General features: G+C 45.1%; 1 protein-coding gene across 4 annotated transcripts in view; it reads left to right on the top strand.

Annotated features, from left to right (window-relative positions):
• Positions 1 to 12,580, top strand: part of LOC129865276 (cadherin EGF LAG seven-pass G-type receptor 1-like) — a 121,180-nt gene that overhangs the window by 103,560 nt on the left and 5,040 nt on the right. For all 4 annotated transcript variants that reach the window (XM_055937925.1, XM_055937924.1, XM_055937922.1 and 1 more), the window contains 13 exons: positions 428 to 529; positions 1,527 to 1,621; positions 3,637 to 3,846; positions 4,641 to 4,824; positions 5,045 to 5,194; positions 6,328 to 6,514; positions 7,137 to 7,304; positions 7,558 to 7,684; positions 7,874 to 8,074; positions 10,309 to 10,483; positions 11,444 to 11,556; positions 11,887 to 11,966; positions 12,278 to 12,404. In XM_055937925.1, the coding sequence (XP_055793900.1) occupies positions 428 to 529; positions 1,527 to 1,621; positions 3,637 to 3,846; positions 4,641 to 4,824; positions 5,045 to 5,194; positions 6,328 to 6,514; positions 7,137 to 7,304; positions 7,558 to 7,684; positions 7,874 to 8,074; positions 10,309 to 10,483; positions 11,444 to 11,556; positions 11,887 to 11,966; positions 12,278 to 12,404 (1,919 nt within the window). The remainder of the gene's footprint in view (positions 1 to 427; positions 530 to 1,526; positions 1,622 to 3,636; positions 3,847 to 4,640; positions 4,825 to 5,044; positions 5,195 to 6,327; positions 6,515 to 7,136; positions 7,305 to 7,557; positions 7,685 to 7,873; positions 8,075 to 10,308; positions 10,484 to 11,443; positions 11,557 to 11,886; positions 11,967 to 12,277; positions 12,405 to 12,580) is intronic.

The raw sequence follows: 12,580 nt of genomic DNA, 5'->3' as shown, positions 1-12,580 counted from the left end.
TACAATACAGCACATGATCAGACTGCATTACTTAGAAAGCCATAACAACACGCATACAGGTCTTAACCTGGCTTTGTTTAGGATTAGGCAACTAAATTAGAAATCAGGTGAATCATTTATTAACATTGTGTAACCACTTTCTAGGATTATTGATATAATTGCTGGCCTGTTTTGGCTGTTTTGAAAGACTCGTAAGAGTCGTTAGCAGCCGTGTTTCTTGGGCGTGTTAGATATGTGAAATACAGCCCAAGGCAGCCCTTGACGCTCAAGGCAGAAGTTGTTCCTAACCATCTCGGATCAGATTACACAAGCCTCACTGCCATCCAGAACCATTAGGGGATCTCAACACGTTTGACCCTGTGTCAGTGGTTAGGGATTATAGGGACCACTTCTAACGATGTGCCATCTGTCCCCTCTCATCTCTCAGTGGTGTACGAGGGCTGTCCCAAGGCCTTCGACCAAGGGATCTGGTGGCCTAAGACCAAGTTTGGCCGTCCTGCAGCCATGAACTGTCCCAAAGGATCTATCGGTGAGTTCCTCTGCACGCAACACAGCTCTTATGATAGCAGGTACAGTCACAATAATACAAAGCCCAATTCGTACAGATATCAAATGCTTCAAAGGATTTTATTCATAATAAAGATTGTATGGGTGGAGAAGGGAGGTTATGTACTGTGGAGTCCCTTAGTTCAAGGCCTTCGGGCTGTTCCTAACACCTCTTTCTTGTCGAGGGAACTCATTAACGCAGCACACTAACGAGGCCATCTCATTGGTCTATCAGGGCCTTTTGAGATTTGTCGTCGGCCAATGGTGTTAAAGAAACTCTGTCTCTGGAGGGCAGCAGCCGGAGACAGAGACAAAACACAGGGTATTGTGTAGAAGACTTGGCAACATCTGCTTGGAGACACATTCATAATACTGCAGAACCGTTTGTGTGTGTGTGTGTGTGTGTGTGTGTGTGTGTGTGTGTGTGTGTGTGTGTGTGTGTGTGTGTGTGTGTGTGTGTGTGTGTGTGTGTGTGTGTGTGTGTGTGTGTGTGTGTGTGTGTGTGTGTGTGTGTGTGTGGTCGCCTACTCCACATAGAGCCTTAGCAGTAGAGACAATATGGGCAGGGCCAAGACGTAACATCACTGACCTGTTCCCATTAAACCACAGTAACCTCCCTAGTTACCCCCTTAGTTACTCTTGTCACCACGGAAACCCGTTGTTGCCCCGCAGGACTCTCTTGGGCTGTTTTTATTGGGTGACTCGCCTTGGCTCACATCAACCAACTGTCAGTTCTAACCGTAAAGTCTTTTCTCTGTTTAATGCTTGTTTGGAATTAATGGTAATGACTTTGGCATTTAGATTGTGCTTTTAACTAATTTATTATATGAAGTAACTCCCCATTTTCACCCATGTGTAGAGAGCCACCTGGTGCTAGGAAGAGACTGTTGAACTCTTTCACACCCCAATATTCCTTTTTGTTTTTTCTATTCTTACTGTGACTATAGCGATCATTGAACTTGTTTATTTTCTAACTGTAGGAACTGCCATCCGCCACTGCAATGATGAAAAGGGCTGGCTGCCTCCTGAACTCTTCAACTGTACCACAGTCTCCTTCTCCCAGCTCATGAAGATGGTGGGTGTGCTCCTCTTATCCAGTCCAAGTTCACTCATACAGAGACCTATTTTAACTACAGACGTGCACATGCACAGCTCTTTCTTAACTTGCAAATCTCCCACTGAAAGATTATGCAAAATTTGGAGTCACTTATGTGAATCTAGAGTTCAGTGGTGAAAGTAAGCCGGTACGCATCCCAGCAAAAATAAATACTGGTAAAAAGTGAGCCTATCACAAGTAACACAAAATGGCAACAAACAAAAAACTATAGGCTATTAGACCATTATTTAACATTACTGAATGTCAGCCACATGGAAAATGTGCAAATTGCTCCAAATTGCATTGTGGTTCAACGAGAGCACTTACATTTTGCCAAAGCGGAGATGAATGGTCAAGACGTGCTAGGACAAGGCACAAAGTAGTGGCTGAGACCGAGCAGTGCACATGAGTGGCTGAGATCGAAGCGCGCGTTAATAACAGTGGGCATCCATTCGGGCTACACGTGTAGGCCTAACGACAATCGCAGAATGTCAGTGCATTACAAGTGGGTGTTTTACAACAGATGTCTCTTTCCATTCATCAAATTGTGGGTCAACAGAGCACTGTTGGGGTTTGGATGCTGGAATTATTTTGTGAGTGCATGGATAGCCTACAGGTGTGTCTTTTAAAGTGATTGACAGTCAGATGAAAACATCATGACTGGTTGTGTTTATTCCACATGAAAAGGCATAGATGGCGTGTCCATGAGGCTAGGGGAAGCTAAGCTTTCCCTAAAGTAAATTGAATTAAATTGCCAATTCAAAAATCCTAATTAGCTTACTTCTGTCTATACATAAATAAGTACAATCTTTTGAAATGTGCTACTACACCAGAAAGCATGAATTGGCCACAGAGGATCATTTGCTTTTTTTGTTGTTGCAGTGGATTGTTTTAAATCACATGGCCAACACTCGCAAGGGCCCGCAATTGGGTAGCGCACTCGGCAAATACCAAATAGATGAACGTTGAGTTGTGACTGTCAGTGCAAAGCAGAGAGACGCAGCCAGGCATATTGTAATATTTCAAAATACAATCGTGGAAAACCGGTTTGGAACGCAAATGGCTATTGCTGTGAAGAGATGACAATGAAAAGACTCCAATCTGTCTTTTAGTTATCAAAATTCTCAACTTAATTGAGCGAACAGTAGCCTACCTTATTGGCACGAGCAGAGAACATCAGCCATATCTCCGGTGAGTGTGCGTATTCACTGTCTTTATCATTGCGTCACTGCCACTTTTGTTGGTTTTTGGATAATCATTTCCTCCTCCAGGTTAGATGGACGTCATATTGTATTTGCGTCTCTCCCTTTTCATAGGCCGATTATATGGATCCGACAACGTCGTTTCTATTGAGCTGTTTGTCAATGGCAGCACAGTAGGCTACCATGTAATTTTTGTCGTATTAAACAGTTTCTGTTCATGTCTCCAGTCTTAGAAAGTGTAGTAGAATTGCATGAAATGTGTTTATAAAAGGCCAACAACAAATGCATGTGATAGGCCGATAGCTTGTAGCCTCGGCCTACTCTACACCGCTACGTGCTGCACTGAACAGTCTTTTTTTGCAACCAGTGATTGAGTTATATCATGACTATCCAATCTAGACTATCCAATCGAATCATCACATTAGGAGAAGTAGGTTCTCTTACATACGTCTGCAAATGCGAGGCTGCATGGAATGCTTTATGACAAAGGTGCATGTTTATGGTGAAAATGTGCTCCCTCAAACGCGCTGCCTGTTAAAAGGTATTGCATGTTAAAAGTGATATGACACATCTTTACTTGGTCTAGGCTACTAGGCCCACAGAGATCCTATATGAAACGAATAGGTGCGTGTGCTTGGGTGTCGCGTATCGGTAATAAATTCAATCTACTTTCACCCCTGGTTAGGATTCATCTATTAGTACCAACCTACCACAGACAGTCCATATAGCTGTAACTGTCTCCAGTATCTGTCTGTGTTCTTGACCCCCTTCTCTTCCCCTCCGTCCCTCCAGAATGAGGAGATGCATCGTAACGAGTCCAGGATGGATGGCGAGCGCTCCAAAGCGATCGTCCGCCTGCTCCACAACGCCACCAACCACACGGACAGCTACTACGGCAACGATGTGAAGACAGCGTTTCAGCTGCTGACCAGGGTCCTCCAGTACGAGAGTCAGCAGACAGGCTTCGATCTCACCGCCACGAGGGACGCAGAGTTCAACGAGGTCAGAGTTTGTTGTTTTTTAAATCTTTGAATACAACATTGCAAGTATGCTGATCGCAAACTGTCTAATTGCAATATATATATATTTTTTTATAAGATTCGTTTTTGTATGCACAGTATTTCTCTCAGGGACCATGCACTAGTTGTCTGTTGTGTCAGACAGCAGGTGCATTACCAGTGCATTATTCAGGAGTAGCCTACTGGGTTCAGTTACACTGGGAAGACTGGAGGAATACTGCCCTCCACTGGCTCTCTCCCAGTTCCACTGAAAGGGGAAGCTGACCTGACCAATGTGAACGCAGGTTGGAATTTATTTCGATGACTCGTGTACTGGAGGCAGCTCTGCAGAGTGGTCACTAGCTGGCACAGCCACAACGTCCTATAATCTGATTTTAAACATAACATGAACCACACTGCTGACCCTCTGACCCTAATGCCTAACCCTAACCTTACATTTTTTTACGATATAGACAATTTTGACTTTGCAGCTGTCCCATCTAGCGGAAACTGCTCAGTTTTCGTTGCAGGGAAAGATTCATGACAATAAACGTCAACCTGCAATATGAAATCTACAAAAATCTGAGCTATTTTATATCTCCACATTTTATTATGGCAATTCTCTTTAGGTTGTGAATGTTTTAGGTCACCTATCTCATACAGGCCTACGTGAGCAGGTAACTTCTGCTACTCCAGGACTTAAAATGAATTAGACAGGAGTGACAGAGTTGGAGCTGTGCCCATATTCAAAGCGACTTACTGTCAGACCGTCCTGCTCTGTATTGTTAAACCCTTCAGAACCTGGTGAGAGCGGGCAGTGCCATCCTCGACCCTGGCACCAGAGACCACTGGGAGCAGATCCAACGCTCTGAGGGGGGAACCGCCCACCTGCTGCGCCACTTTGAGGATTACACCAACACCCTGGCACGGAACATGAGGAAGACCTACCTCATACCATTCACCATCGTCACTGACAATATGAGTGAGTGAAGACAAATTTACAGACCAATGATGAGAGGATTTCAGAGAGTCTAGGAGCAGATTCCTAACTCCCTAACACAGAATTTGAACAAATCGTCCATTGATAATTCGCCTCTGGGTAAACTGTAGTCAAGTTTTACTTCCATTCAGTGCAATTATAATATATCACCTTTATTTGATAATGAGCTGGTCTTGATGTGTGGTTCTTTCTCTCTCCTTAGTCATTGTTGTTGATTACCTGGACACGTCCGTCCCTGAGCAGGCCTCAATCCCTCGCTTCCATGAGATCCAGGAGTACTACCCCAAAGACCTCACGTCCTCTGTCCGTTTCCCACAGTTCAACACTAGGCCCCAGGAGGTCCCCGACAAAGGTACAGTCTGCTCACACTACCACTGGAATACTGCAAACTGTACAAGCTCGTTTGGGCTGTAATCTTTCAGAACCTTTCGGATTTGTGGGTGACCTACCGGTTAAACAGATCCCCGTGTTTGTAGTCAAGCTCAAGCAGTGGTGTAACCCAATCTCATACCAAGACTCAAAATGAATCAGCTGTGATTTGTATTCATATTTAAAAAAATCATTGCATTACATTTCACAACAGATTTCACATCACATTAAGTGTGCGCCCTCAGGTTACTACTCTACTACCACATATCTACAGCACAAAATCCATGTGTACGTGTACGTATGTTATCATGTGTGTGTGTATGTATCTTATCATGTGTGTGTGTATGTATGTTATCATGTGTGTGTGTACGTATATTATCATGTGTGTGTGTGTGTATGTATGTTATCATGTGTGTGTGTATGTATGTTATCATGTGTGTGTGTACGTATGTTATCATGTGTGTGTGTATGCCTCGTCACAGTCCCCGGTGTTCCATTTTTATATCTGTATTTTTACTGCTTGCATGAGTTACTTGATGTGGAATAGAGTTCCATGAAGTCATGGCTCTGTGTAGTACCGTGCCTCCTGTAGTCTGTTCTGGGGACTGTGAAGAGACCTCTTGTGGCATTTCTCTTGGGGAATGCATGGGTGTCTGAGCGGTGTGCTAGTAGTTTAAACAGACAGCTCGGTGCATTCAGCACGTCAACACTTCTTTCAAATACAAGTAGTGAGGAAGTCAATCTCTCCTCTACTTTGAGCCTCTCCTTTACAGAATTCAAAATGACAGTGCTTGTCTTTCATAATTTGGATCAGTTATACATGGATGTGTAGGTTCAGAAATAGTTGTTGGCATGTCATGCCTACGTTTGCTAATCATAGCAATGAAAAAAACATTAAAGTAGTTGGCAATATTAGTGGGTTTTGTGATGAATGAGCCAGCTGATTCAGTAAATGATGGAGCCGAGTTTGCCTTTTTGCCCAAAATTTTTATTTAAGGTCCAAAGCTTTTTACTATTCTTTATATCATTTATCTTTGTTCTAATGCATCAGTGGGTCCCAATCTACTATGTAGCAAGGACTTTAATAGGTGTAACTCTCTCACTCTCACTCTCTAGTAGTCGAGCCCAGCCCCAGCGTCGAGCCCTCTCAGACCGACGCCCCTGAAGAGGATCACAACCTATCCAATAAGAGACGCCGCCATGTCGAGCCCGCCGCCCCCCTGCCTGTTGCCGTGGTGATAGTGTTCAGGTCGTTGGGTCAGCTCCTCCCTGAGAGATACGACCCGGACCGTAGGAGCCTCAGGTAACCAGCACTTTACTACATTTTTCCACACTTTACTTCAATCTTTCATAAAATCGGACATAACCAGACACTGCCTTTATCAATTTCTATGTGGCTAATCTAGCCATCATAATAAAGACATAATGTATGTCATAAATTACTCAAGCGTAGCAACAGATATGGCAACTGTGTTTGCGTTGGTACAAACCATTGTTTACTTTAGGTGCGTTTATTGCCCTGGCATACTGTGGGTGTTTGTCTCACATAGCATTGCCATGCTGTCTGAATCTTTCACTGTATACATTTAGACCACTCAAAACTATATATGATTCAAACATATCATTACAAATGAAAACATACACGTAAGTGTAAGGCGGAGTTAAATGTGGAACAGTTTGGTTGGTATGTCATAATATTTAGCGCTGTGTGTGTATATGATAGCTGCTACACTGGTACTAGAAGGGCTCAGAAAGCACTATTTGGCCGGTCGCCAAGTGGCCACAAACAGCTGAGAATGTATATTTTGGGAATACCCTAAAAGGAGTGTTTGCGGTCATACGTGCGTAAACAGTACTTCAAAAGTTATCAAAATGAGGGTGCCCGTTCATGCTTGCTCATATGTATATGTGTTGTGTGTGAGCAGGCTGCCCAACCGTCCAGTGATCAACACCCCCATAGTGAGCACGTTGGTGTACAGCGAGGGTTCGCCCCTCCCTTCTCCCCTTGACCCCCCCATCACACTGGAGTACACACTACTGGAGACAGAGGAGAGGACCAAACCTGTGTGTGTGTTCTGGAATCACTCCATCGCGTGAGTACTACATACGCACACACACACACACACACACACACACACACACACACACACACACACACACACACACACACACACACACACACACACACACACACACACACACACACACACACACACACACTCTTTACATGGTATTTATTCTCTTTCCTGTGTGTGTGTGTGTGTGTGTGTGTGTGTGTGTGTGTGTGTGTGTGTGTGTGTGCTCGTGTGTGTGTGTGCTCGTGTGTGTGCGCGTGTGTGTGTGTAGGATTGGTGGTACGGGAGGCTGGTCGTCTAAGGGATGTGAGCTGCTGAACAGGAACAACACACACATCAGCTGTCAGTGTGACCACATGAGCAGCTTCGCTGTGCTCATGGACATCTCCAAGAGAGAGGTAGGCTCATAGAGATACACTGTACATAACTCTAAATATAGTTGTAATTATTTTGCTATGGGGGGGGGTAGTTAATGTCCTCTCACTGTTTGCTGCTACCGAGTTTGATTATGATCTTTATTTGAGCTAGTTATATAACAATCTAATACACGTCTCTCCCTCCTTTCTCTTCCCCTCCCCTCTCCCCAGCATGGTGACGTGTTACCCCTAAAAATTGTGACCTACACCACGGTGTCAGCCTCCCTGGTAGCCCTGCTCCTCACCTTCATCCTGCTGGCTCTACTCAGGAAGCTACGCTCTAACCTCCACAGCATCCACAGGAACCTGGTGGCCGCACTCTTCTTCTCCGAGCTCGTTTTCCTCATCGGCATCAACCAGACTGACAACCCGGTGAGAAACAATTTAACCTAGGACCCCTGACCTCTTACTGTGACTTCTATGACCCTAACCCTGATGAATCGACCAGGCTGACAACCTGGTGAGATAAATGGAACTAAGGAAGCCTTATTGTGACCTCTAACCATGACCCTGACCTTTAATCTCTGACCCATCAACCAGACTGAAACCCCAGGGACTGAAAACTAAGGAACCCTGACCTCTAAACTCCTGAAAATGACATTGACCATGCTTTAGCATTGATAGTTTGGAATGTTTAGTATTTGTGATATGAATGAAAAAGATCTTGGATTTTTGGTAGCAGTCCTGATTCTTAAGCTTAAGTGCCTCTGTTCTCTCTGCTTAGAGCACAGGTGTGCTCTCCATTGTATTCACAGTTACATTTCATTCTTGAATTACCACTTCTGTAAATGATGTGGATTATGGAGTCGCCACATTTTGTTTACACATTGAAGGGATCACCTGGGATAACCCCAGGAATACAGCCCTGCAGCCATTTTCTCCCTGGCGTTTTATGGGAATTCATCGTTGTTGTTGAGCTGAGAAAAGAGTCCAGCTCTACAACATCACTATGGAAAGTCTTAGTGTCTGTCTGCCCGCACAGGTTTCTCTTTTTGTCCAAAATCACATTGCAATGTTTAAAACACACTAACAACCCACGTTCATTAAATATGCACACACAAACACACCTCTCAGTCCCCCCACATACACACTCCTCCCCAACATATGCAGTATTTGTCCTATTCCTGTAGTGTGGTGGATTTTCAGGTAGGATAAGGGATAAAGCAGGGATTTCTGTTTCAGGTTCACGCCAGTTAGCGGTTACTGGTAAGTAGCTGCTATTTGTTTGCCTGTAGCCATTCAGGTACTGGTGCCGACAGCAGCTTAGAGGGATCGGTCCTACCTGAGAGTTTGTCTTTTTCTGCTCTATTTGTTGGGGGGTATTATACATCTGATGCGTCACTGATAGTGTTAGAGCTAAGGAATTTACTGTACTGGATGGGACTAACCATTTCTCTGTTGGCTAAAAATAGATTCCCTATTTAAGGCACTCTGAGATGCCGATACTGTGTATTCGCATAGCATGCGATTCCTTTAACTTGTAAGTGCAGTATAAAGGTTTGCCTATAAGCAAGTAATCTAATAGTGTATTTTGACTTAAACAATTTTTTTTTAGGTACATTGGTGCAATTTACTCTGAAATGCACACACATACACACTAATAGGCCTGATGCCCCTCCGGGCCTGTGATAATAGAGACATGCTGTTACTGGTGCCTAACTGTTTGAGCCTCGGGGGCAGTAGACCCTGTCACAGACAGACATACAGGTCTGAGTCTGTCTCCATAGACTCTGTTCAAATTCAAATCAACTTCTTTTATATCATGAGCTTTACAGAAACCCAGCCTTAAAACCTCAGAGCAAGCAATGCAGAGGCAAAAGCACAGTGGCTAGACAAAACTCCCTAGAAGGCAGGAACATAAAAAGAAACCTAGAGAGGAACCAGGCTCCGAGGGCTGGCCATTCCTCCTCTGGCTATGCTGTTACAACAGTAGTAACGATTGACTCTTACTCACTGACTCACCCTCTGTTTTTCTGAAGTTAGAAGCTTAGCCGTGTGTGTGTTTGTGTGTCAGTGCTGTGGAATGCTGTCATCAGTCACAGCCCTGAGCCGTCTTCTGTTAGATTGATGACCCTCAGCTCCGTGATCTAGCTCTAGTCCTCTCCCTCCCCTACCTGCTGGGGGATTCCCAAGAACCCTGCATTCTTCCTGGAACAAGGGATGGAGGGAGATAAAGAAAAGTAGAGCGAGATGGAGGGAGGGAGAGAGAGAGACCCACTCAGGGCTATACAGAGTGTACAAAACATTATGAATACCTGTTTTCCATGACATAGACGGACCAGGTGAATCCAGGTGAAAGCTATGATCCGTTATTGACGTCACTTGTTAAATCCACTTCAATCAGTGTAGATGAAGAGGGGGAAACAGGTTAAATAAGGATTTGTAAGCCTTGAGACACTTGAGACATGGATTGTGTATGTGTGCCGTTCAGAGAGTGAATGGGCAAGACAAAACTCTATTAAGAAGGTGTTCTTAATGTTTTTGTACCCTCGGTGTAGTGTGGCCAGTGCTGAAGAATGGAACTTGGATTAGTGGTTCTCAATGTGATTGAAATGGATGTCCCTCGTGATCACTGACCTTGTCCCTCCGTGACTCTCTATCTGTAGTTTGTGTGTACGGTGATCGCCATCCTGCTCCACTACTTCTACATGTGTACGTTTGCCTGGATGTTTGTGGAGGGCCTCCACATCTATCGCATGCTGACGGAGGTCAGGAACATCAACCACGGTCACATGAGGTTCTACTACGCCATGGGCTGGGGCATACCTGCAATCATCACAGGTGAGGACACATGTATGACGTATGCACACACAGATGCACGATGTATGCACACACAGATGCACATGCAGACACACACACACACACACACACACACACACACACACACACACACACACACTTAAACTCAGTCACCCCAATCCCAGGTAAACAAACCTAGTCACATCCATGAGTCAGAAGGCAAGTTGTCTGTATTCTGGCGTACTGCGACTCTTTGATCCCTGTGGGAAACCTGGAGGAGAGGGAGGGAGAAAGAGAGAGAGCGAGAGCAGTAGGAAAAGCCAGATAATATGAGGGAGAGCGCAGAGAGAGAGAGAGAGAGAGAGAGAGAGGAAGCGAGCGGTGGAAAGAGAGAGAGAGAGAGACATCCTGAAGTCTCTGTCTGGTAGTAGTCTCTCTGTCTGCTATATGTCTCCTCCTGTCCTGAAGACTTCCTCTAGTGGATTAGACCGGTGTCTGCTGATGCCAGTCGGCCCATAATGCTATATCACCTTCCACCCTGGCACACGCACAAAGCCTGGGGAGAGAGTAAGACCCTAACCCAGCCCAGCTCCTCTCTTCACTCGTGGATAACACCAGTAGACCTGCTTACACCGTCGTGCACTAGAGTGAGGTGTTTTATGAAGCCTCTGTGCATATCTATGGATTTGAATGAGGGAAGAACGCCTGTACACAGTATACGCTGTCCCCGCATGGTTTGCTTGACCTGCAACGACATTTGTGGACGAACCATGCACAGGCGTTCTAGACTTTCTCTGCTATTCTCTTCTCCCGTCAATAATAGCCCGATGCATCTACTTGCATAGGTTTTTTTTGTGGGGGTTTCTAATAGGTGCCTCTGATTTATTTAATGAAGAATTCTTGCACAGTGCAAATGTATTATTGGCCCAGTACAGGTGACGCTCATACTTTACCTGTAGCTAACACAGTCTTGATGTGTTTCTCTGGTTCTCCCCTCCTCAGGTCTGGCAGTGGGTCTTGACCCTCAGGGCTATGGGAACCCAGACTTCTGCTGGCTCTCTGTCCACGACACCCTCATCTGGAGCTTCGCAGGACCCATCTCTGTAGTCGTCCTGGTGAGTGCCTGAGATAAATGGTGCCTTTTTTTTTAACCTGTAACAGTGATAGATGTTGACTCACTGTACACGGTTCTTTTCAATGTTACGTTCTTCTTTTTCTTTCTTTCTTTCTTTGCTCGTTCTTCTCTCCTTGCCCTTTCCGTTTCTTTTTGTCCTTCCTTTGCTCTCTCTCTCTCTAATTCCTTAGTGAATGCCATGCCTGAGCCCTCTCTCCCCTAGTGATTTGCAGTTTAAGGTCTTGAGTGTATCTGTTGTTGACTGTAAGTGGATTACCCTGTTGTCTGCCATGGCACTAATGCTTGTCTCCATCTCTCTCCTCTCTCTCAGGTCAACATTGTCATCTTTGTACTGGCAGCTAAGGCATCCTGTGGACGCAGGCAGAGGTCCTTCGAGAAGTCTGGAGCCATGTAATTATTTTTACACACACACACACACACACACACACACCCTTGAGATTAAGAACTTCAAAGGCCATTCTCTACATTCCATTGTTGAGCTACGCCTATGTTACATTAACCATCTATTAGTAGGACTTACGTGTGTGTCACCTATGTTACATTAACCATCTATTAGTAGGACTTACGTGTGTGTCTGTGGATGCGCGACTGTGTGGGTGTGCATCCATGCGTGTATGTATGAGTGTGTGCATGTGTGTGTTATGTCGTGTGTGTGTGTGCATAATCCGAGTTTCTCCCTCTACCTCCCTCCCCCTACATAGTCCTGCTCTGAGGATAGCCTTCCTCCTCCTATTGCTCATCAGCGCCACCTGGCTGTTGGGCCTCATGGCAGTCAACAGTGATGTCATGACCTTCCACTACCTGTTCGCCATCTTCAGTTGTCTGCAGGTGAGGGGTCAGGGACAGGGCTCAGGGTTAAAAGGTCACGGGTCAGGCTGTACAGTCATTCACGACTCTAGAGGTTAAAACTCTCAGCCTTACTGTACACCAGCCGTTACAAAATCTGTTCTCTTCATTAGGCCAGGGCCTACATTCATAAAGCGTGTCAGAGTAGGCATACTGAT

The sequence above is a fragment of the Salvelinus fontinalis genome, chromosome 11, assembly GCF_029448725.1.
Source record: "Salvelinus fontinalis isolate EN_2023a chromosome 11, ASM2944872v1, whole genome shotgun sequence".
NCBI classification, from domain to species: Eukaryota; Metazoa; Chordata; class Actinopteri; order Salmoniformes; family Salmonidae; genus Salvelinus; species Salvelinus fontinalis.
The sequence above is the reverse complement of the archived record's forward strand: the minus strand, read 5'-3'. Positions and strand labels throughout refer to the sequence as shown.